This window comes from Octopus bimaculoides, chromosome 23 (genome assembly GCF_046866305.1).
Source record: "Octopus bimaculoides isolate indiv1 chromosome 23, ASM4686630v1, whole genome shotgun sequence".
NCBI lineage: Eukaryota > Metazoa > Mollusca > Cephalopoda > Octopoda > Octopodidae > Octopus > Octopus bimaculoides.
In genome coordinates, this window is record NC_142950.1 from 10,055,750 (window position 1) to 10,082,101 (window position 26,352).

The 26,352-nt window shown below is 39.6% G+C and overlaps 2 protein-coding genes across 3 annotated transcripts in view; one reads left to right on the forward strand and one right to left on the reverse strand.

The window, feature by feature from the left end:
• Positions 1-1,115: 1,115 nt before the first annotated feature.
• Positions 1,116-12,156, reverse strand: LOC106883709 (tRNA-uridine aminocarboxypropyltransferase 1). 2 transcript variants are annotated; one of them, XM_014934818.3, is made up of 5 exons: positions 12,017-12,156; positions 6,363-6,546; positions 5,474-5,611; positions 2,905-3,226; positions 1,116-1,451 (listed from the first exon to the last, which is right to left on the reverse strand). In XM_014934818.3, the coding sequence occupies exons 1-5, from the start codon at positions 12,034-12,036 to the stop codon at positions 1,186-1,188; spliced, it is 930 nt and encodes a 309-aa protein (XP_014790304.2). In that variant the 5' UTR covers positions 12,037-12,156; the 3' UTR covers positions 1,116-1,185. The 2 variants fall into 2 exon arrangements, with proteins under 2 accessions (XP_014790304.2, XP_014790305.2); XM_014934819.3 differs by lacking the exon at positions 12,017-12,156 and adding an exon at positions 11,834-12,002.
• Positions 12,157-13,628: 1,472 nt separating this feature from the next.
• The window catches only part of LOC106883708 (beclin 1-associated autophagy-related key regulator), a 15,100-nt gene continuing 2,376 nt past the window's right edge, over positions 13,629-26,352 (forward strand). Inside the window, exons 1-6 of the mRNA XM_089340684.1 lie at positions 13,629-15,849; positions 17,489-17,551; positions 20,102-20,144; positions 21,986-22,067; positions 22,842-23,076; positions 23,713-23,879. Coding sequence (XP_089196810.1) covers positions 15,458-15,849; positions 17,489-17,551; positions 20,102-20,144; positions 21,986-22,067; positions 22,842-23,076; positions 23,713-23,879 — 982 coding nt within the window. The 5' untranslated portion in view covers positions 13,629-15,457. The remainder of the gene's footprint in view (positions 15,850-17,488; positions 17,552-20,101; positions 20,145-21,985; positions 22,068-22,841; positions 23,077-23,712; positions 23,880-26,352) is intronic.

Below are 26,352 nucleotides of genomic sequence, written 5' to 3' on the forward strand. Positions count from 1 at the left end.
GCCAAAGAACTGTTTATTGCTTAAATATCACTTGCAATATTCACTTTGGAGATAAAACAGTGTTCAGTCTGACGTATATGTGTCAACATGAGGTATGTACTATGGAAGAGTACATTGCGCTTATCCTAATGTGAAAAGTGTTTGAGTGCAAAAAGTTTAAGTTTAATGATGGCCGTTGCCAGTACCGCCTGACTGGCCTTCGTGCGGGTGACACGTAAAAGCACCCACTACACTCCCTGAGTGGTTGGCGTTAGGAAGGGCATCCAGCTGTAGAAACTCTGCCAAATCAGATTGGAGCCAGGTGTAGCCATCTGGTTTCACCAGTACTCAGTCAAATCGTCCAACCCATGCTAGCATGGAAAGCGGACTTTAAACGAAGATGATGATGATGTCCAATTCCACTGGAAGTTGTATATATTGTGGACTGAACAGCTTTCCTTCATTTTATTGGCCTCTTGACAATTTTGCAATGGTTCACTGGGTTAAGATTCACAATCAATCAATTTTCATTATTTGATGACTGGCACCCATGCCAACGTCGTCTCCTTCATTGGACACGAAACTCAGCTTGCGAAGACTTATTGGGGCAAGCGAAAGCAAAATCGGGATGGCACCTGTGCCCAGCATCACCTTTCTGGCACTTGTGCTCGCGGCATGTGTAAGGACTTTCGAGCGAGAAAGTTGCCAGTGCCCCTGGACTGGCTCATGTGCGGGTGGCACATAAAATACACCATTTTGAGTGTGGCCGTTGCCAGTACCGCCTGACTGGCCTTCGTGCGGGTGGCACGTAAAAACACCCACAACACTCTCGGAGTGGTTGGCATTAGGAAGGGCATCCAGCTGTAGAAACTCTGCTTAAACAGATTGGAGCCTGGTGTAGCCATCTGGTTTCACCAGTCCTCAGTCAAATCATCCAAACCATGCTAGCATGGAAGGCGGATGCTAAATGATGATGAATCCCTGCTTTCACTAATTCAGTATATCATTTGCAACAGATTCTGTGTCAGATGAGCTATGAAATTAATGATACTTTTTTGTGTCTTTGCTAAAACTTTATATCTGGAAATATATATATATATGTACACACGAGTGTGAAATGAAAAACCAGAACAGAATTTGCATATGTTTATAAAAAAATATATTTCCATATAAATGATTGCAAAGGGAAATTTAATTAAAATCTTTTTAATTAAAATCTTTCTTGTCGTTTTGTTTATAAGCAAGGAGATGGTGTCCTCCATTGTACATACACCGTATTTTTTGATACATAAAGCAAAAGAAAAAGAGGAGGTTATCATATTCCCCGTGGTACTCGTCGCTGATAAAATATGTATGGTAATCCCGTAGAAAATAGTAGATTGCTTCAACCGTACTCAAATAGGTGTTCGGTTTGTCCCGCTGGTGGCGCCAGAACTTGGTGTGCCTGGTTTTCATCTCTACACAACGAATTCCTAGTAAGAGAAGAAAGAAAAACAGGAGATGTATATATGTATGTACATATGTTTGAAGCTCTGAAGAAGCAACAGGGCGATACACAAGTACTCAACTGTGAGTGCACTGCATCTTATAGCTGAAACAACTAAAAGCTAATGAAGTTCATATCATAACTGTTCATTCTTTTGTCATCTCAGTTTATTATATATATATATATATATATATTGGTACCCGTGCTGGTGGCACGTAAAAAGCACCATCTGAATGTATTCAATGCCAGTGCCTACCAAATGACTCTTGTGCCGGTGGCACGTAAAAAGCACCATCCATATGTTCTTCAACCATAGATCCAACTTTTGGACAAACATTCCCATCTTCAAGATGAACTCTGTGACAGTGCAGTTGGGCCCTTGAAATGACAGGTTTAAGTGGTTAAGGGCTCCAAAAATGTCTGGCAGGAAGGCCAATAAGAAAATTATGGGCATGAAAGTAGCAAATCATTGTTAGATTAACTCGTGTAAGGCAGTAAACATTTTAATGAAGAAAATATTAACTTGTAATGGCATGCTTGCCTCGCTAGAACCCAGTCAGCCTCCACCCAGCCTAGAGAGAACAAAGACATGCACCAGAAACCAAACAAGCAACTGTCATTTTATACATGCGTGCCCCTCAAGGTCATACATAGCATCAGGCGTACCACCTGGAAAGCCCTCGCATACCACTGGTTGGGAATCACTGGTCTACAGGATCAGAGCCAACCAATAAAAACAATGAAGAATTCCTCTACGTGGTCGTTTGTTCTCCTAGCAGTAGCAGTCAAGTCTCCCTCAAATCACAACCTAATGTCTAAAGTAAAGAAAGTGGGGCACTGGATAATGTAATTTTACATATATGCGCAGGAGTGGCTGCGTGGTAAGTTGCTTGCTTACCAACCACATGGTTCCGGGTTCATTCCCACTGCGTGGCACCTTGGGTAAGTGTCTTCTACTATAGCCTTGGGCTGACCAAAGCTTTGTGAGTGGATTTGGTAGACGGAAACTGAAAGAAGCCCCTCGTATATATGTATATATATATATATATATATATATGTGTGTGTGTGTGTATGTATATGTTTGTGTGTCTGTGTTTGTCCCCCCAGCATCGCTTGACAACTGATGCTGGTGTGTTTACGTCCCCGTAACTTAGTGGTTCGGCAAAAGAGACCGATAGAATAAGTACTAGGCTTACAAAGAATAAGTCCTGGGGTCGATTTGCTCGACTAAAGGCGGTGCTCCAGCATGGCCACAGTCAAATGACTGAAACAAGTGAAAGAGTAAAGAGAGAAAAGAGTATATTCTGAAAAAAGAAAATATAGAGACATGATGGTCAAGGCTGGAATGCTTTTGATTGTAGGTTTGCTCAATTAAAGTTGATCTGAGGCTAAATAACAACAACAACTTAATGGTGTCTATGATGATGATGATTATTTACCTTTTAGACGATCGTCTTTAGAAATTTGGTTGGTTTGGTTCCATGTACTGTCAATGAAGATTACCCTTTCAAATGGTGCCACGGACAGTTTAGTGTATTTTCTACAAGGAGTTGGAGAATTTGCTGAATCAGATTTCCTCTTTGTAGCTTTTGTAGAATCGTTCAAACCATTTGTAGGATCTTCATTGTTAAATTGGGCATTTGGTTTGTCCCCATTTTCATGTTGAGAATCTGAAGAAGTCTGTGGATTGGAGATGCACCCAGCAGCAGCCTTTAATTCTTCAAGTGTGACAGACTCAGGACCAGGGAAAACCAAAACAACCTAGGGAATATAGATTCAACCAATTTAAGTTTGTAGTGAATTGGACAACTAAATGACTGACCGAACAACCTACTGTCCATCTGTTCATCCACCCATTTTTTCCATCCACTATCCCTGAGAGGAATATATCATCATCATCATCGTTTAACGTCCGCTTTCCATGCTAGCACGGGTTGGACGATTTGACTGAGGACTGGTGAACCAGATGGCTACACCAGGCTCCAATCTGATTTGGCAGAGTTTCTACAGCTGGATGCCCTTCCTAACGCCAACCACTCCGAGAGTGTAGTGGGTGCTTTTACATGCCACTGGCACGAAGGCCAGTCAGACGGTATTGGCAACGGCCACGCTCAAAATGGTGTATTTTATGTGCCACCTGCACAGGAGCCAGTCCAGCGGCACTGGCAACGATCTCGCTCGAATGCCTTTACACGTGCCAGAAAGGTGACACTGGACACAGGTGCCATCACGATTTCGCTTTCGCTTGCACCAACAGGTCTTCGCAAGCCGAGTTTAGTGTCCAATGAAGGAGACGACGTTGGCATGGGTGCCAGTCGTCGAATTTAGTTCGATTTTGATTTCACTTGCCTCAACAGGTCTTCGCAAGCGGAGTTTAGTGTCCAATGAAGGAAGGTACGCATAAGTGAGCTGGCTACACCCCTGGATTTAGGTCTCACTTGGCTTGCTGGGTCTTCTCATGCACAGCATATTTCCATATATATTAATTTAAAATGTGTTATGAGTATTATAAGATAAAATCCTATATAAACCCAACTAACAGTTAAAAAAAAGATGGAGAAGGGAAGATGTTGAAAAATTTTTATAAATTTTTAATCCATACGATCGTTTCGAATGATAATACTGATATGTAAGAAAACATGGAAAAAATTATATTAATTATAATAATAATTAAATTAAATCAATTTAATTAGGTATTACTATTCTTTTCAGTGGAAAAAATTATAAAAGATCAAAAAAGGTATTAACAAAAGAATGTTACAATAAAACTACAGACAGCCTGTGTCTGATAAAGTTGATCGGATATTCATAACAAGAATGTGAAATAGGAAAAAATAGAGATATAGGAACATGTCTATGTAGTGTTGAGTCTATCAGTGTAAGAACTAGAACTGTTTTGGTCAACGGATATTTTTCATGCTTTCTTACATGTCAGAATTATCATTCGAAACGATTGTATGGATTAAAAATCTATAAAAACTTTCAACATCTCTTCTCTATTTTTATTAACTGTTAGTTGAGTTTATATAGGATTTTATCCTATAATACTCATAACACATTTTTAATTGTCATATTTTCATATTTTAAATACTTGCAATAGCAAGTTACTACTTTGATATGAAAGATCTTGATAAGAAATCTAACTTTTTGGACCCCCCGCAAAAGTTCATAATGTTCTACCTAAACAAATTTTTCTCACAATTATATATTATATATATATCATATAAATATATATATATATATATATATATATATATATATATATATATATATATATATATATATATACATATATATATATACCACTTATGCATACCTTTCCTTCATTGGACACTAAACTCTGCTTGCGAGGACCTGTTGGGGCAAGTGAAATCAAAATCGAAATTGAACCAAATTCGATGACTGGTACCCGTGCCAGTGGAGCTCTAACAGCACCATCCGAGCGTGATCATTGCCAGAACAGCTGTCTGGCTTCCATGCTGGTGGCATGTAAAAAGCACCATTTGAGTGTGATCATTACCAGTGTTGCCTTACTGGCACTCGTGCCAGTGGCACGTGCAAAAACATTCGAGCAAGGTCATTGCCAGTACTGCCTAACTGGCCCTCGTGCCGGTGGCACGTAAAAGCACCCACTACACTCTCGGAGTGGTTGGCGTTAGGAAGGGCATCCAGCTGTAGAAACTCTGCCAGATCAGATTGGAGCCCGGTGCAGCCATCTGGTTCACCAGTCCTCAGTCAAATCGTCTAACCCATGCTAGCATGGAAAGCGGACGTTGAATGATGATGATGACACACACACATATACAGGTATATACATATACAACAGGCTTTTTTCAGTTTCCAATTATCGAATTCACTCACAGGGCTCTGGTCAAGCCCAGCCTTTAGTAGAAGACATTTGCACAAGGTGCTGTCAAGTGGGACTGAATCCAAAATCGCATGGTTGGGAAGCAAACTTTTTAATCACACAGTCATGCCTATCTCTATTAATTTCTAATTAATACTTACTTTGTCTTTATCATAATTTGGAACACAAGGATATGTGTAGACACTGACGTTGTCTGGTGCTAAAACGGCAGCATGGCTGGCAGTACTTTTGCCTGCACACTCACTGGGATGGCGCAGGATGTCAATGGCTATAGGCAGCTGTCGAAAGAAAGAACAAAGACGATATTAACCCTTTAGCATTGAAACCAGCCATATCTGGCCCCAAATTTTCTATTTGTTTCATGTTCAAACTGGCCAGATCTGACCTCTCACACCTATTTGACAATATCATTGTAAAAATATACAATCCCATTACTGATATCTTGAAGCTACAAGGTAATGCCTGATTAATTCAAACCAACACTCTTTTACTTGTTCAGTGTGTGTGTATGTTTGTGCGTCTGTGTTTTTCCTCCAACATTGCTTGACAACCGATGCTGGTGTGTTTACGTCCCCGTAACTTAGCGGTTCGGCAAAAGAGACCGATAGAATAAATACTAGGCTTACAAAGAATAAGTCCTGGGGGCGATTTGCTCGACTAAAAGGCGGTGCTCCAGCATGGCCACAGTCAAATGACTGAAACAAGTAAAAGAGTATATGTGTTAAGACTGGTCCTTCTGGTGGTGCCACATGTAAAAGTACCCCACCCTTGTGACATCACATAATAACAACTGTGTGGTGTCACATGAAAGTACCTGTGTGGTGCCATGTAAAAGCGCCTATGCAGTACCATGTTAAGGCACCCAGCACACGCTGGTTGGCATTAGGAAGGACATCCAGCTGTAGAAACCATGCCAAATCAGACTGGAGTCTGGTGCATCCTGCTGGCTTGCCAGCTCTGGCCACACCATGCCAGCTTGGACAACGGACGTTGACTGAAAGAAAATATGTAAAGATGTGATTGATTTACCTTGACGACAGGTGTTAAATGTTCCGTTCCTATCACAGGTTTATAACAGGTGTAACAGAAATATTTCCTTGATTTTCCACACTCTGGACACACTCGACGATCATCTGATTCATCCAGGAAATCATAATTGCTTATTTTCAAGTCAGGAAATGGATTTTCTTCCATTATATAAAAACAAGTGATACTGTGTAAGAGTAAAAAATAATTCTTTTTATTATAAACACAAGACTTGAAATTTTTTTTTTTTTGAGGGGAGGGGTTAGTCAATGCTTGTGTTCAGTGAGTACTTATTTTATCAACTCTGAAAGGATGAACTCAGAATGTACCCAGAATGGTGGAAGAAATGTCTCTAAGTATTTTGTCCAACATGTGACTGATTCAGCCAGCATTGCAGCCTTTCTTTCTACAAAGGCACAAGGCCTGGAATTTTGGTGGGAGGTGGCTTCTCAATTACATCAAAGCCCCAGTGTTCAACTGGTACTTATTTTATCGACCCCACCAAGAGGATGAGAAGCAAAGTTGACCATGACAGAATTTGATCTCAGAAAGTGAAGCACTGGAAGAAATGCCACCAACCATTTTGTCCTGTGTGCCAATGATTCTACCACCTCACCACCTTTATAATAATAATAATCCTTTCTACTGGAGGTACAAGGCCCCAGATTTGGTGGGAGGAGACTAGTTGATGACAGTGACCCCTAATGTTCAACTGGTACTTATTTCATTGACCCCCAAAAGGATGAAAGGCAAAGACGATCTCAGTTGAATTTGAACTCAGAATGTAAAGACAGATGAAATGTTGCTAAGCATTTTGCCCAGATTGCAAACAAGTCTACCAGCTCACCACATAATAATAATAATAATAATTAATTCGTTTTATTGGCCACAAGGGCTAATATCAATTAAAGACATATAAGGACAAAGACAGGACGAAGGTTACAAAAGGTTTTGTCCGAAAAGGTAGGAAAGTTCGTCTACACAGAGGAAGAAAACGAAGAAAGATATAATAAATAAATAGATAAATAAGTAGAACTCCCAAAGGGGGAGGCGCTTCGAAAAAGGAAAGGTTACACGTGGAAAAACCCATAAAACCACGGGAGCCTGGTCAGAAAAATAAGAAAGGGGTATAGAGCCCTTTCTCCTTTTACATTACCTTTTTTTTTTCTACAGGTGTATTCTCAGAATTGGTCCGTTTATACTGGCCATTTTTCCAACGGTCACCCATCTTTCAACGAATTTGCTATGAGACAGCACTTCCCTCTCTACTCTCATCTTCCTTTTCAAGTGGAACTTGAAAAAGTTGATGAGGCCTTGGCCAAAGAGGAAAGTGTCTGTCTTTAACCCTTTCAAACGGGTCCACCATATCACCTCTTTCGCTACAGCCACTAGGCATAGGAAAATTGCCTTGCCCTCTTGGTTAAAGGAGGTCGGCGGGTCAATTCTCATGATGGATCCAGCTGATAGCCGGATCCGTCCTACACGTGACAGTAGCTGTTCGATATAGACCCACAGGTCAGCAATGCTCGGGCACTGGACGAGTGCGTGCAGAACGGTTTCGTCGTCCTGAGCGCACCTCGGGCAGGCCCGGTTGACGGCACTTCCATGTCGGTAGAGTTTATCTCGAACAGGTAGCGCACCTCGGTAGCACTGCCAGGCGAGGGACCTTTGGAAATTATCCATGGGCCCCGGCCCGAAAGTTCTCCTGAACAGACTGCTTAGCTGATTATCCTCGACGCCTAGAGTTTCCCCGAGAACGTCGTCGCACTTTTCTCCCACTAACCCTCTATAGAAAGCTAGAGTGGATCTACTACCGATCGCACTGCCCGCCTGACTGAGGGCGGTGAGAGCTTGGCGGCACTCGAGGTGCCAAGCGCCCTTTCTCGGTCTACGTTTGATCCAGGATTGCAGCTCTGTTAAAGAAACGAGCTGCGGAAAATCGCGTCTGACGAAAGGCGACCACACCTGTTCACCGTCCAGGAAGCGCCTGAGATGTCGTAGCCTGAGCGCATGTTTGCGCATCAGCAACCACGGCATGCCAAGGCCTCCGTTCAGCGGCTGTTGACAGCAGATGGAGCGCCTGACCAGTGGTACCTGACCCTTCCACAAAAAGTTGAAGAGCAAGCGTACTATCTTGGTTAACCAGCGGTCGGGACAAGGGACGACGGTCAAACGGTAATAGATGACGGATGCGATGTATGCATTCGCTACCTCCGCTCGACCTTTCAAGGAGAGCTTCCTCTCAGCCCATTTCTGGGTGAGGTTGGCCTTTCTACTAAAGGTGCAAGGTCTGAAATTTGTGGGGAGTGGGTAAGTCGATCACACTGACGCCCCAGTGTTCACTGATACTTAATTTATTGACCCCAAAAGGATGAAAGGCAAAGTCAACCTAGGTGGAATTTGAACTTAGAACATAAAGACAGAGAAAATGCTGCTAAGCATTTTTCCTGGCGCACTAACGATTCTGCCAGCTCTCAACCCAATGTAATAATAACAATAATAATAACAATAACAATAATAATAATAATAATAATAATAATAATAATAATAATAATCTTTACTACTAAGGGCACAAGGCCTGAAATTTTTGGGGAGGGGACTAGTTGAGTACATTGAATCTAGTGTTTCACCTGGTACTCAATTTGTCAACCCCAAAAGGATGAAAGGCAAAGTCGACTTTGGCGCAATTTGAACTCAGAACGTAAAGATGGATTGCATATCTTCTGCTGGAGCCCTAGTTGACCAAAGCCTTGTGAGTGTATTTGGTAGATGGAAACTGGAAGAAACTTGTCGTATATGTATGTGTGTGTACTCTTGTTACAATCATGTAACAATTGTAAATGACATCACATAAGGAATGTTCTTTGCTTCCTATCTTCCATGGTGCAGTATTACTTTGCTTAGAAAGAAATAGGTGACGGTTAGCGACAGGAAGGGTATCCAGCTGTAGAGAAGCGTACCTCAACAAATCCCGTCCGACCCATGCAAGATTGGAAAAGAGGACGTTAAACGACAACGACGACGATGATGTTGATCTGTGGTTGAACACTTTTTTTGTATATTTGAACCTTCCATATAATGATATTTTTTAAAATTCTGTCCCATAACTGAAAGCTTGAAAAACGTTCCTTTTAAATACATAAGCATTCTAGCGCTGTCAATTGATATTGTTAAGAATGTATTAGTCAGCCATTAGCCTACATAATGAATAAATGAGGCATCTGAAAAGTAAGCATAATGACAGATTAGCTGAATCATTCCAAGTTCAAATCTCAATGAGATCAACTTCGTCGTTCATCTGTCTGGAATCGATATAATTGCTCGTGCCCCTCCCCAACAAATTTCTGGTTTTGTGCCCAAGGTAAAGAAATCAATAACTTTGTTACAGAAATATTGATTTCTTTACGTAAACTGCATCTTTAACTAAGCATTCTCGGTGTGAATGGAATTAAACTATAAACAGTATCTAAAGAAGAGGTAATTGTTCAGTTTGATTAAATTAAAAAGGTAAATAAAGATTAAGGGGGTTGTTGTTGTTGTTGGCACTCCGTCGTTTACGACGTCGAGGGTTCCAGTTGATCCGATCAACGGAACAGCCTGCTCGTGAAATTAACGTGCAAGTGGCTGAGCACTCCACAGACACGTGTACCCTTAACGTAGTTCTCGGGGATATTCAGCGTGACACAGTGTGACAAGGCTGACCCTTTGAATTACAGGCACAACAGAAACAGGAAGTAAGAGTGAGAAAGTTGTGGTGAAAGAGTACAGCAGGGTTCGCCAAGATCCCCTGTCGGAGCCTCGTGGAGCTTTAGGTGTTTTCGCTCAATAAACACTCACAACGCCCGGTCTGGGAATCGAAACCACCAGTCCGCTGCCCTAACCACTGGGCCATTGCGCCTCCACGGAATTAAACTTTAAACAGTATATAAAGAAGAGGTAATTGTTCAGTTCGATTGAATTAAAAAGGTAAATAATGATTAAGGGGAGATAAGTAGTAAAAGAAGCAAAAGGACGAATCAATTTCAGACGAATCTTGAACTATCTTTCAATTCGGAAAAGCTGGAAACATTCTTCAGGGGTCGACAAGGAATTACAGAGAGTCGATGATAGACAAGGGGTCGAATGGGGGTCGGCGTGCGAAAGACCAGCTCGCCCAGATGAACTGCTTGAAATACTTCGCGCTATGCACATCCCTCACACTGATGTTGTCAATTTCAATAAAAAATATTCCAGCAATTAATGATGCGTTTTTCACATTTTCTAACCGTAAAAACAATTTCATAAAAATTGAAAGTTTAATGTTGTATACTAGTACACGTAGTTTTAAATGTAAAAAGTGTGTCATCTTCATTACAATTTCTTAATTTGTCGTACATGTATATTTTAGCTAACGTTTTAATTGCCAGCATCAGCACCCGGTACGGTAGGGTTTAAAGATATTTTAAATGAGGAGAGTGGTCGATGGGAAGAAGTGGCGGTCCAGATGGACAATATGTAATCTGAACCCCCCCCCCCCTTATTTATTTATTTTTTTACAGAATCCCACGTTTTAGGCTATAGAGATTCCGATTCTGAAAATTTTTTTTCAAAAATCTCAAATTCAAAATAAGTGGGGAAAGGTTCAGATTACATATTGTCCATCTCAACCGAAGTGGCTAAAGTGGATCGGTATACATGTACATATATCTTTCACTTTCTCTCTCCCACTTTAAAAGTAAATAAATAAATTTAAAAAATGACGGAAATTAACGAACAAGAACGACAGTCCAGCAAGTCAAAACGAAATATCGCCGATTAATTAAGCTTCGAAGCTTCGTAGTTATCTATGTAAAAATGTATTTATTGGTGAATTGGAAGAATGTAGCACGGTGCTTTTGTGATCGCTCTCGTCTTTAGGCCTCCACCAGATTTCGTTTTCTCATAACTTTCATAAAAACGGATACCTTTCAATGAAATTTTCAACAAATATCTTCAAGATAAAGCAGATTCCGATTATACCAGAATTGAATGAAATAATAATAATAATAATAAAAACATAATTAGCGGACGCCCACGAAAATTGAACACAATTTTAAGTTTCATTTTCGAGACAAATTATACATGATGTCATGTTGTATGTGTGCGTACCCAATTACTTTTTCATATTAAATTCCGATATAATCGTAATCTACATCATCTGAAGGATATTTATAGAAATTTTCGTTAAAAAATTGTTTATTTTAATGAAAGTTACAAGGGACTCGTATGAATTTTTCGCTACTCCTCTCTCATACTTTCGAAGAACTTTTACACAACAAATTCCAATATAATCGTAATCTACACCTTCTGAAGGGCATTTGTAGAGAGCTTCCTAAAAAAAAAAAATACCCATTTTTCTGAAAGTTATGAGGAAACAAATTCTTGCCAGGCTTTATATATATATGATGTCGTTGTTTACGTACAAATTCAACAAGTTTACCTAAATTAATTCTTACCCCCGTGTTTTCCTTTTATTTTTCTCTCACGTAGATCAATAGAAATATCGATTTCACAATAATCAACAAATCTTTCTTTTAAATCAGTTCAATATACGGCAATATTTAAAGACTCCCGACTTTTACACTTTCACCCATGCTTCTACACTGTAAACACGTGGTCTGCAATGTGGTAATATTTACCTTAAGAGTACCAAAAACATCTTGTATACACTCAGCTGAATCAATGTCTTATTTATATACCAAAATCACTTTCCTTCGGAACAAAACGAAGGCATATATTTGTTAATGGTATTGCTTAATCGCCTAATTTTTCTTTTTCTGTCAATGGACTGCGACCATACTGGGGCACTGAAATCACTTTTCTTCTATACAAAATGAAGACATATTTCGTAATGGTATTAATTCTTTTATTCTCTTACTGGTTTCTATCAATGGACTGCGGCCATACTGGGGCACTGAAATATTTTTTCTTTTATCCAAATAAAGGCATATATTATTTCTTAATTATTTTATTCTCTTATAGGTTTCTGTCAATGGACTGCGGCCATACTGGGGCACTGAAATATTTTTTCTTTTATCCAAATAAAGGCATATATTATTTCTTAATTATTTTATTCTCTTATAGGTTTCTGTCAATGGACTGCGGCCATACTGGGGGTCTGCCTTTAGCGTAGTGGTGGTGGATCTTCGTCGTTCGACAACGAGTATTCAGTTGGGATCTTTTCTGTGTGGCTGCCAGCTTTCGATTTTGTCCCAATTGAGTTCAAATTTGGTGTAATGATGTAGTTTTGATGCGGATCTTTTCTGTTTGGCTGCCTGAATTAAGGTGTAAGTGGCTGAGTATTCCATAGACACGGAACCTTAACGTAACTGCTAGGCAGAATCAGCGTGACACTTTAAAAAAAAGTTTTTATAAAAAGACAAGTCAGAATTCTGGTTTAAGCACCTCGTATAACCCCTCATAACCTTTTTATTTTTTGGAGGCCAGCAATTTTTTTAGGGGTAGGGAATTGCCGATTACATCGATCTGGTACTTGTTTTCATCGACTCCGAAAAGCTGAAAAGCAAAGTCGACTTCGGCGGAATCGGTGGAATATGATCTATGGCCGCCTTAATGATTAATAATTAATAATGAATTTATATTTAAATTATAACAATCATTTCCAAATCGTTTTCGGTAATACATGTATGATATTCGATCACATATATTTCCGGAAAATTTAGAAATGGTTCTAAAGCGGTATGTAATTCTATTCCTTTTGGTGTGAAAGTGTGTGAATGTCCTGGACACCTCATATAATTCAGTCCTACATGACTAAAATGATGGGATGGTCATGGGTGGGATGCATTGGATCAAAGATCAGCTGCATCAGGGTTGACGTAGTGCAGAGATGGAAGTAGTGCCGTCTTAATGAATGGGCACATCGGGCAGTTGTACGGGACCCCCCGCACACACACACACATTTAGGGGTTCAATTTTTATCTAAGGCTGTGTTGCTGTCAATAAATAAATGCTATAGCACCTAGTGCGTTGATATAACTAGAGGTCTGTAACCCAGGCCGAGGGCAGAGGTTAAATAACATTAGCAACCATATCGTTAAGTGCAACAAAAATTACTGAAAAAAATAAAAGGAAAAAACAAATATTATCAAGATAAATATTATTTATTAGTATATATATTTAAAATGTATAAATTAATTTAAAATGATTAAATAAAAGTTAAATCCAGTGAAAATTGAAAAAAAAAAGAAAAATAGATAATATATATGTTTTTCCCAGAATTCCTCAGGGTAAACAGAAAGCGGAGGAACAACAGTTAAAGAGTAACAACAACATCAGCTGTACGGAGGGAGATAGAGAGAGAGACAGATAAATAGAAGGGAATATGGAATAATAACGAATGGTACATATGATACGATGTGATACAAGGAATATCGACAGACGTCGTCGGCAACAGCAAGAACAACAAATGGTAATAAGGGTAGACGAGATTTTCCCCTAAAACTACAATCACAACTATAATAACATAGGAAAAGGAAAATATATATAACCACAGAAATTTATGTTGATTCCCCAGAAGCGATAAATTACAGGATTCAATACATGTATATTGCAATTTTTTTAATACATTATAACTGAAAAGCTCTTATTTTCAATACTCAGAGTTAATCCTTCAACTGCTAACCCGACCCTACTTTTCTTTTGAAATATCTATCTATCTATCTATCTATCTATATATATGTGTGTGTGTGTGTATATGATGTGTGTGTGTATGTAGTGAAATCTGAACATAAGAATGAAAGTTTGAAGAAAATGCATATCCTAATGATGTTCCTTTGTTGATATGTGTGTGTGTGTGTGTGTACATATCTGTCTGTCTTTCTTTCGTTATGATTAACAGGAATATCGTTATAAACAACGGGTGCGATAATCTTAGCAATAGTAGTTAGTTCAGAGTCACCGGAACTTACATAAGCAAATACCCCGATCATACATAATAGATGTAAATAAAAGGAAGAGGAAGAAGAATAGAGAAGAGAAAGAAAGAGTCGGAGAGGGAATAATAATATCGTCAACAATAAGACCAACAACAAAAGAAATAATTGTATCTTTTAAGAAAGAAAAAAAATATTCCCCGAAAAACTGGTGGTTGTGGGAGTAGTTAACCGGAACCACACTACCATCATCATCATCATCATCATCATCATCAACAATATAATTGTTATCAACAACCACCATCGCTATTACACCAATAGTAACAATAACAGAGTCTCTACTACAGCTTAGAAAGAGAGCAGTGGTGGAATTTACTAGAACGAAAAATACCATTGCCAACACCGTGAACAACATTACTAAGTATCGACTATTATTATATCATCATCATCATCATCATCATCACCATTACAAACAACGGCCGAACTGACTACCTCTAAGTCTACAACAATATTGTTATTATTAATGATACTACCACTCGTTACGAACAACAACAACAGGTAATATTAACAACAAAGTACTACCATCGTTTTAAACACCAACTTTATTAATAATATCAACAATATTTACTATTCAGACCTATTCAAGATCTTTGCCTTTTTTTTTATTATTTCTCCCGAGATCATTTATAAAAAACAGTTACAGTAGTACCAGGTAAATACTAAGGGAGTGATTTAAATCTCCATTTTACTATTCCTAGAAGTGAATGAAATAATAATATGAATAATTATTAGAACAAAAGGCACCACCACCACTACTACTACTACTACTACTACTACAAGAATCATTCAAACGGCAACACAGTGCTACTATCTTAATTACTACAAGCAACATTAATAATAACGTCTTCGATTATCAGCGCCACCTTCACCATCAAAGATTTCCCAGTATCACCACTTCTCCAACGCCACCTCACATTCTCAATTATCAACATCACCACCACCTCCCCCATTGCCGCTTCTGTCACTATCCTATGTGCTCATCAACAACAAAAGGCCACAAGAAAATCCACCATATATCTCCGAAGAACTTGAAGACGAACTTTTAAGCCCATGACGTAATTAACCGTTTAAATAGATAGATAGATAGATAGACAGACAGACAAAGGCTGTCTAGTAGACGGTACAATGTCTTCTACTTCTTCTACAACTGCTACCGCTGCTACTACATCTACAAGAGCTGCAACTGTAACGAGCACTTCGGGTAGCAGTAGTGCATTGCACCCGACTATGGCAGTGGACAGCATCGCAGTTACCAGCAGTACCAGCACTGCCTCTACAACGGTCATCAGCACTTCGACCACAACATCTACCACCACCACTACCACCACTAGCAACACAGCTACCACCAGCCTGGAGAGTTCGTTTGAGCTGTCCGGGGGAGCGGTCCGCGTAGCTGTGGAAAGGTGTCCAGTTTGTACGACCACACGTCGACCTTTCTATTGTGCCAGCTGTGTGAATACGGGACAGTTCAATTACTCAAACTATGTACACCAACATAAACAATCTGATCAGGAGAGGTAAGAGCATTGTGCCTTTTGTTTCATTGCAGCCCTTTGTATTATGTATGTATAATTCTACATGTATATATGTATATGTTTGTGTGTATATATATATATGTGGGTGGGGGATGCAGGCTTGGTTCTGCAGTAAGAAGTTTACTTCCCTACCACATGGTTCCAGGTTCAATCACACTGCATGGCACCTTGGGCAAGTGTCTTCTGCTTTAGCCTTGGGCCGACCAAAGTCTTATGAGTGGATTTGGTAAGCAGAAACTGAAAGAAGCCCACCATATGTGTGTGTATGCATGTATATATATATATATATATATATGTATATATATATATGTATATATATATTTATATATATATAATATTAAAAATTATATTAAAACTATGTAAAGTGTGTGTATTTTCCTTTTTTAAATTTCTTATATATATTACAACTCACCACGTGGGGATAATCGAAATTCCTCTTTCTCTGTTACTAATACTATATATATATATATATATATATATATATATATATATATATATATATATATATACACACACATCTGTGTGTATTTATGTCTGTGTTTGTCCTCTCCCACCACTGCTTGGCAACCAATGTTGGTGTGTTTATATTCCTGTAACCTAGCGCTTTGGCAAAAGAGATCAATAAAGTAAGTACCTGGCTTAAAATTGTCATCCGCTTCTCCATGCTTGAATAGGTCGGATGAAATTTGTTGAGGCGGATTCTCCATGCCTGGATGCCTTTCCTGTTGCCAACCCTTCTCCCGCTTCCATGCAAGCTAATATTTCCCCATGACCAGACATGTTATTCATGGTATGATGGTGATGCTCATTTATACTCATCACGTACATAAAAACATATACACACACACACACATATATATTCTTTTACTTGTTTCAATCCTTTGACTGTGGCCATGCTGGAGCACTGCCTTTAGTCAAACAAACTGCCCCTTGGACTTATTCTTTGTAAGCCTAGTACTTATACTATCGGTCTCTTTGCGAACCGCTAAGTTACGGGGATGTAAGCACACCAACTTCAGTGTCAAACAATAGGTGGTGGGGACAAACACAGACACTCAAATACATACATACATACATACATATATATATATATATATATATATATATATATACATACATATCATCATCATCATTTAATGTCTGCTTTCCATGGGTTGGATGGTTTGACTGACGACTGGCGAACCAGATGGCTGCACCAGGCTCCAATCTGATCTGGCAGAGTTTCTACAGTGTCTTTTCTAATTGTGCTTCCAATCCACTTCCACTTTTTCTTAAATATTTGCTCCCTAGACAAAAGATTATACCATGAAATTGCACCTTGAAAATTCCCCTCTGAGGCACAAGTCAAAGGCAAAAACCGATATGGCTTGGCACCAGTGACATTGCAACTCATTTCTGAACTGGAGCGACGTGAAATAAAGCGTCTTGCTCAAGAACACACAGCCTAGTCCATATATATGTGTGGACCTGAAACTATGTGGTTGAGAAGTGAATTTCTTGACCACTAAGTCATTCGTAATGTTGATGTATTTGTATGTTGGTAAAACAATTGTTAGTTCTGATAATGGAGTGGAATGACTTGAATTCCTCTCATTTTCTCTACTTTATTGTCCACCTATAGATACTGTGATAAACTCGAGAGATGGAAAGAGAGTAAGGCGAACCGGGAACGATACCTGCAGAGGTAAGTTTAAAATTTTTTTTATGTATTGTACAGAAAATAAAGGAATTCTCAAACGCAGGATTACTGTGAAGACAGTTTATAAAATTGGGTAAATACTTTGTAGGAGACAGAAAAATATGACCAGCATACCTCTATAGAGAACTGAAATCTGTATCCCTCAAATTCTGGCTGAGCACTTTGTATCATTAAGCTAAGAGACCCCTAACAGCAATAACTGTCTTTTTTGATGCCAAATTGTAATTTTTGGATTGTGAGAACATTTTGTAAATAAACTTATAAGCACCAAGTGCGTTAGTATTCTACTGAAAATAAAGGAATTCTTGAATGCAGGATGGCTGTGACAACAGCTTAGAAAATTCGGTAAATACCCTTTAGTACAAGGGTTCTCAGCCATTTTTCATCTTGGGACCCCTTTGATTATTATTTTATTCTGGTGGACCCCTATAGCCATCCATCATCATCATCATCATCATCATTTAACTTTGTTGTCCAAGCTGGCATGGGTTGGATGCTTCAACTGGGCTGGCATGCTGGAAGGCTGCACCAGGCTCCAGTCTGACTTGGCATGTTTTTCTACAGCTAGATGCCCTTCCTAATGTCAACCACTCTGAGAGTGTAATGGGTGCTTTTGTGTGCCAATGGCATGAGTGCCATTTACATGACATCAGTATCTGCCACGACTGCGATTTTGCTCAGCTTGACGGGGGTCTTCTTCTCAAGCATGACATAATGCCAAAGGTCTTCACCATTACCTCCATGAGGCCCAACACTTGAAAGGAACTCAGCCACTTTGCCGAGTTGAGACCCAATGCTAGAAAGGAACTCAGCCACCCTTCCTCTGTGTGGCCCAACACTCGAAAGGAACTCTGCCACTTTGCCTCCGTCAGGCCCAACACTCAAAAGGAACTCAGCCTCTTTGCTTCCGTGAAGCCCAGCGTTCAAAGGTTGATATTTTTTACATGCCACCAGCACAGGTGCACCTGGCTTGGCAGTTCCTCTTAAGCAGAGCACATCGTCAGAGGTCTCGGTCAATAGTCATTGCCTCTGTGAGGTTCAAAGATCATGCTTCACCACCTCATCCCATGTCTTCCTGGGTCTACCGCTACCACAGGTTCCCTCCACAGTTAGAGATTAGCACTTCTTTACACAGCTGTCCTTGTCCATATGCATCACATGACCACACCAGCACAGTCATCTCTCTTGCACACCACATCTGATTCCTCTTATACCTAACTTTTCTCTCAAGATGCTTACATTCTGTCGAACATGCACACTGACATTGCACATCCTGCAAAGTATACTGGCTTCATTTCTCTCAAGCCTGCGCATGCCCTCGGCTGTTATAATCCATGTTTCACTGCCATGCAGCATAGCTGTTTGCATACAGGCATCAACCAATCTGCCTTTCAATCTGAGAGAGAGGCCCTTTGTTGCCAATAGGGGTAGGAGCTCTCTGAACTTTGCCCAGCCTAATCTTATTCTCACAGCTACGGTCTCTGAACAACCAGTACCGCCTGACTGGCCTTCGTGCGGGTGACACGTAAAAGCACCCACTACACTCTCTGAGTGGTTGGCATTAGGAAGGGCATCCAGCTGTAGAAACTCTGCCAAATTAGATTGGAGCCTGGTGTTGCCATCTGGTTTCACCAGTCCTCAGTCAAATCGTCCAACTCATGCTAGCATGGAAAGCGGACGTTTAAACGATGATGATGACTACTAACCTGGTCACCTAGATACTGGAAGCTATCTACCACCTCTAGCTTGCCCCACTGGCAGTTGATGGGGGTCTATTTTCCACACATGTTCAGCATTTATTATGTCTGTGCACCTTTCTCTATTAACCTTCCTTTGATGTTGCTGCACCTTTTGTGTGTCCAAAGCTTACACTGGGTGCATCTTACGGAATTTTTACCTACACCTTTTCTACAGGGCCATCTACCTGACGGGATTTATAATTTGTCTGCCTTCCTACTTACTAAGACTTTGGTTTTTGCTAGGTTAACTCTAAGGTCCTTTGATTCTAGACCTTGTTTCCATACTTGGAACTTCTCTAGCTCAGGTAGTGATTCAGCTATAAGACCAAGGTCATCAGCATAGAGGAGCTCCCAGGGGCAGCCTGTCTTGAATTCCTCTGTTATTGCCTGGAGGACTATGATGAAAGAGACAGGGCTGAGCACCAATCCTTGGTGAACCCCTCTCTCTCTTTCCCATTCCTGCTCTTCCACTCTCTCTCTCACTCTCACCTTCCCTTGCCTTCTCTTTTTCTCTCTCTTCCTTTCTCACTCACTCTCTCTTCTCTCTCTTCCACTCACTCTCTTTCTCTCTCTGTGTCTCTTTCATTTTCTCCCTCCTCATCTCTCTTTGCTCCCCCCTCCTTCCCTCTCTTTCATTTTCTCCCTCCCTTATCACTTTTCCTCCTCTCACCCTATCTCCCTCTATATCCCTCCCCCCTTCTCGCTTCTTTATTACTTCCATTATTTTTTTTGTTTGAATCTCTTTTCCTTACTATTGACTCACATTTTTTATTTTCGTCTGATTCTCTCACTTCAGTATAAAACCTGGACTCGATAACAAGTATGCAGCAGAGAAAAAGGTAAGGCAACCTAAATTCTCTTCTTTCTTTTCCACTATCATCATCATCATCATCATAATTACAACCACCACTACCACTGCCAACTTCAACATTGTCACCACCACCACCACCACCACCACCACACCATTGTTGTCATCATCACTACCATCACCCTCCATATCATCAACATTACCAAATATCAACATCTAACTAAAGGAGGAGCCTCTACGGTTGCCTGACCTGCTGAAAATAGCAGCCAGACATTCTTCAAACCACACTTCTTACGTCTTAAGAAATGGAAGGACTTGTTGGACGATTTAGCCTTGGTTTTACAACGTCTGGGGAAAAGATAGTTTGGTCACAGCTGCAATATTTTTTTTATTATAATCAAATAGATTAAGCTAACTTATAATTAATTGGTCCACTTAATCAGAGCTGACCTGATGTTAATCAATAACAACAACAGAGGACACATTAGATTACTGTAGTCCTAGATACACCATGTCCTTATAAAAAATATAATGGTTGTGACTAAACACTGCTTATTTGATACTTTGGGTTATGTAGTTGTAGACTGGCTCATTACTCAGTGTGAACTTTGTGGCTGATGCCATAAATATTGAGGAGACATTGGATTACTGTGATCCTAGATACATCATCATCATCATCACCATCATTTTTAACGTCTGCTTTCCATGCAGGCATGGGTTGGATGGTTTGACAGGAGCTGGCAAGCCAGAGAGCTGCATCAGGCTCCAATTGTCTGTTCTGGCATGGTTTCTATGGCTGATTGCCCATGCTGGTGACACTTAAAGGGTGGAGACACATACAAGGCACCTGTGCTGGTGGCACGTAAGAGAAACCTGTGATGGCGACACATAAAAGGCACCTATGTTGGTGACACATACAGGCACCTGTGCTGGTGACACATAAGAGGCACCTGTGCCAGTAATATGTGAAAGGCACCTGTGCTGGTGACACATAAATAGCACCCATGTTGGTGACACATAAATACCACCCATGTTGGTGACACATAAAAGGCATTCATGCTGGTGACACGTTGAAGGCAACTGTGATGGTAACACGTAAAAGGCACCCACTACACTCTGTAGAGTGGTTGGCATGAGGAAGAGCATCCAGCTGTAGAAACCAAATCAAAACAGACTGTGGAACCTGGTAAGCTCTCCAGCTCCAGTTAAACTGTCTTAAGACAATATGAAAAACATGCTAAATGATGGTGGTGGCGGCAGCTACAGCAGCGGTGTGTGTGTGTACTTCAATACACTAAAACACTCAGACCTGTGTGGCTGTATAGTTAAGAAGTTTGCTCCCTAATCATATGGTTTCAGGTTCAGTCCCTCTGTGTGGCAACTTGTGAAAGTGTCTTTTACTGTAGCTTTGGTCAGCCTAGGGTGACTGAAGCTGTGTGAGTGGATATTGTTGGCAGAAATAGTGGAAGTGTGTTTGTGTGTGTGTGTGTGTTGGTGTCTTGACATCACATGTTAGTTGTAAATGAATCTCACTGCCATGTAAAGTGTGTCCTGCATTACCGATCTTCCATAAAAATCCATGAGGGAAATTATTACCTTGCTTGGAAACAAATGAGGGCTGGTGACAGAAAAGGCATCTAACTGTAGGAAATCAGTCTTAACTAATTCCATCTGACTCCTGCAACCATGGGAAAGTGGACTCTTAAAGCAATGATGATAATGACATAGTAGTAGTAGTAGTAGTAGTAGTAGTAGTAGTAAGGAGGGTGTGATATGAAGCTGATCTGGCTGCTATTTCTAGTAGATTAAGTGGCCTTCTTGCTGGCTCAATCATTCTGATATAACTAATGTCTTTTTGAAATTTATTCCTAGAAATGGGAGCTGGAAAACTTAAAGGAAAAAATCCGGCTTTTGAAACTCATTTTGGCAGCTGAGAAAGAATCATTGCAGAAAGGTCAGTATTTATTATTATTATTATTATTATTATTATTATTATTATTATTATTATTATTTTCTACTTTAGGCACATGGCCCCCAATTTTTTTTTAGTGTGTGTGGAGGGTGTGCAGTCGATTAGATTGACCTCAGTATGTGACTGGTACTTAATTTATCAACCCTGAAAGGTGAGCTGGCAGGATTGTTAGCATACTGGATGAAATACTTAGCGGTATTTTGCCCGTTGCTAAGTTCTGAGTTCAAATTCCGCTAAGGTCGACTTTGCCTTTCATCCTTTCAGTGTCAATAAATTAAGTACCGGTTGAGTACTGGGGTCGATGTAATCGACTAGTACCCTCACCCAAAATTTCCGGCCTTGTGACTATAGTAGAAAGGATTATTATTATTAAGCACCCACTACACTCTCTGAGTGGTTGGCGTTAGGAAGGGCATCCAGCTGTAGAAATTCTGCCAAATTAGACTGGAGCCTGGTGTTGCCATCCGGTTTCACCAGTCCTCAGTCAAATCGTCCAACCCATGCTAGCATGGAAAGCGGACGTTAAACGACGATGATGATGATGATGATGATTAAAAAATTCTACTGAGGTCAACTTTGCTTTTCATCTTTTCAGGGTGAATAAATTAAGTACCAGTGAAACACTAGGGTTGATGTAATTCACTAGTAATAATCCATCATACATTCTATATACCCTAAAAGATGTCTGCTCACACAGGCACACACTATATTTTCATTGGTTATTGAATTTTGCTAATCTCTCTCTCTTCTTAATAGATGCGGAGAAGCTTGCCGAAGACAAACGACTGAATCGGGTGCGCACAGAACGCGCCAAAGTGCACCGCGACAAGAAATTGCGCATCATGAAGCTCTGTGATAACATTAAGAACAAAATTAAAGAACAAAATGTGATATTAAAGAAAGATCTAGAAAAACTGGTGAAAGAGAGACGTTCACAAGCGAATATTTTAGTCCAATACATTTTCCCTATTTCTGAAATCAAACCAAACAGGTGAGTTTGTTATGTCAGTTCTGGAAACAAAAAAAAAAAAGCTTTGTCAATTGTTGTTGTTGTTGATACTCCGTCGCTTACGATGTCGAGGGTTCCAGTTGATCCGATCAACGGAACAGCCTGCTCGTGAAATTAACATGCAAGTGGCTGAGCACTCCACAGACACGTGTACCCTTAACGTAGTTCTCGGGGATATTCAGCGTGACACAGTGTGACAAGGCTGGCCCTTTGAATTACAGGCACAACAGAAACAGGAAGTAAGAGTGAGAGAAAGTTGTGGTGGAAGAGTACAGCAGGGTTCGCCAAGATCCCCTGTCGGAGCCTCGTGGAGCTTTAGGTGTTTTCGCTCAATAAACACTCACAACGCTCGGTCTGGGAATCGAAACCGCGATCCTATGACCGCGAGTCCGCTGCCCTAACCACTGGGCCATTGCGCCTCCACTTAATGATGATATATACATATATATATGTGTGTGTGTGTGTGTATGTGTATATATATATATATATATATATATATATATATATATATATATATATATATATATATATAAAATGAAGATTCACCTTATGTTTTTGTTTGTTTCTTTTTTTTTTGTTTTTCCTTTTCTACAATCTTTCTTTCTGGTCTGTCTTCAGTGATTCTGCAATGGAACTAAGTACAGAGAGTGCCTTAAAAGATGCTTGCCAGACTGCTTACATGAAGGGGTTTTGGGTTTACGGTGACAAAACTGGGGACAATCAATACCAGATTGTGAGCCCCACTTTACCGGCGAATGGCGACTTCTCAATATACCACATGTCTGGTAAGGAACCCTCTCTTTCTCTCTCTCGCTTTCCCTCCCCCTGTGTGTACATATATATATATTATGATTGACCGTTGACTGAACACTATTCAATTTTTTTTCTCCGTGTTTTTCTCCTTGTCTCCGTATTCTTTCTGTTGAAGAGCGTGGCTCGAAACGGCAAAGACTTTCCGTATTCCCGAGCGTCATACTAATATATACTTTTGTTATTTACACCACCTGTCCTCGTCTGTTGTTATTATTTGTATATTCTCCCATATATATATATATATATATATATATATATATATATATATGTATATGTATATACATAGATACATGTATATACAACAAAACAGGAAATTGGAAATTTTAGGGTATTATTTATCCACCATTACATGTGTTTCATTTGCTAATAGGAATTACAAAGATTTACATGTCAGTCTAACATGTAAAACTCAATCAATTTTAAAAATAATGAAGAATTACTTTATTAATCTGGTGTTTAGAACTTAAACTTACATAAAATTTTGATGGAAGGTTTTTATTTAGATCACTTTAACCCTTCTGTTACCATATTTCTGTTGAAATATCCTGCCATCGTTTCTATTAATTTTGAATGTAACGAGGAATTTAGTAAAATAACTTTTTAAGGTGGTGTTTGGAACAAATTTACATCAAATTTCGGTGGAAGCTTTTAATTCATATCTGTTTAATCCTTTCCTTACAATAATATTTCTGTTAAAATATTCTGCTTTTGTTTAATTTAATTTTGAAAATAAATGAAGAATGTAATAAAATAACTTTGTTATAGGTAAGCTAGTGTTTGGAACTTAAATTAACTTGAAATTTTGATGGAAGTTTTTAATTTTGATCAATTTAAAACAGGAAGTTTGTATCAGAGAACCATGCAATGGTCTCAAGTGGTTTGGTATCAGAAGCTTGAATTAATGTGTACAATTCCATTTATTTAAGATCATTTTTTTTTTTGTATGTGGTTTGCAAGATTCTTGATGTGAGTTTGTGTTTTGAAACAGATTTTGTTGTACCTTGGGAGTGTCATTGCGCCACTATAAACACATGTACTGGTTCCATTTCACTTTTTATTGTAATTAGTCAATTTAAGATGGCAAGCTGGCAGACTGTCAAACAAAATGCTCAGCAACATTTCTTTTGGCTTTTCATCCTGAGTTCAAATCCTGCTGGAGTCCAGTTTGTCTTTCCACCTTTGGGGATTGATAAAATAAGTACCAGTTAAGCACTGGGGTTGATGTGGAGTCACCCGACTTAGTGGTTAGGACAATGTATCTCGACCTTTTTACACTTGTGTAACTGTTAAAATAAATTACATATCTCAAGTTACCCCTTCAAAAAAAAATTATGTACCATATCTTTCTCATATTTTTTCATCGTAGTTCACATGGTAAATATCATATATATATATATATATATATATATATATACATATATATATATATACATATATATATATGTAGGGTGTCCATAAATTACAGACATCACTAAATATATCCCCAATGGTTACTCTTTTACTTGCCTCAGTCATTTTGACTGTGGCCATGCTGGAGCACCGCCTTTAGTTGAACAAATCGACCGCAGGGCTTATTCTTTGGCAGCCTAGTACTTATTCTATCGATCTCTTATGCCGAACCGCTAAGTTACAGGGATGTAAACACACCAGCATCGGTTGTCAAGCGATGTTGGGGGGGACAAACATAGACACACACACATACATATATATATCTATATACATATATATGATGGGCTTCTTTCAGTTTCCGTCTACCAAATCCACTCACAAGGCTTCGGTCGGACTGAGGCTATAGTAGAAAACACTTGCCCAAGGTGCCACGCAGTGGGACTGAACCCGGAAGCATGTGGTTCGTAAGCAAGCTACTTACCACACAGCCACTCCTACAATGTTAGATTGGTTGATGTCTATATTACAATATTACAATAACCAATAATATGTTGTGCATGTATAGGAATATTAGGATCATGAAATTAGCATTAGCTTATCTCACTCTTTCTCGGAGAACCCCTAAGATCCCTTCGTGGAACCCTGGTTGAGAAATTCTGGGTAGGATATTTGGGACGGATATGGCCGGTTTAAAATGCTAAAGGGCTAACCGAGCAATTGATTGGTTAATTATCTTTTATATTTTATTTGTTTCAGTCATTAGACTGTGGCCATGCTGGGGCACCACTTTGAAGGGTTATAGTTGAACAAATTGATCCCCAGGGATTTTTTTTTTTTTTAAGTCTGGAACTTATACTATCAGTCTCTTTTGCCAAAGCACTAAGTTACAGAGATGTAAACACAACAGCACCAGTTGTCATGCGGTGGTGGGGGACAAACACAGACACACACACATACACACACACACACACACATATATATATATGACAGGCTTCTTCCAGTTTCCATTTACTAAATCCACTCACAAGGCTTTGGTTGGCCCTAGTCTATAGTAGA

Excerpts from the sequence above, each read along its gene's own strand:
- LOC106883709 (XM_014934818.3), bottom strand. The coding sequence starts at position 12,036 with ATGTTTTTGGTACTCTTAAG. Across the intron at positions 5,612-6,362 it reads ATTTAACACCTGTCGTCAAG|CTGCCTATAGCCATTGACAT; the intron begins GTAAATCAATCA and ends TTCTTTCGACAG. Across the intron at positions 3,227-5,473 it reads CAAATTATGATAAAGACAAA|GTTGTTTTGGTTTTCCCTGG; the intron begins GTAAGTATTAAT and ends TATATTCCCTAG.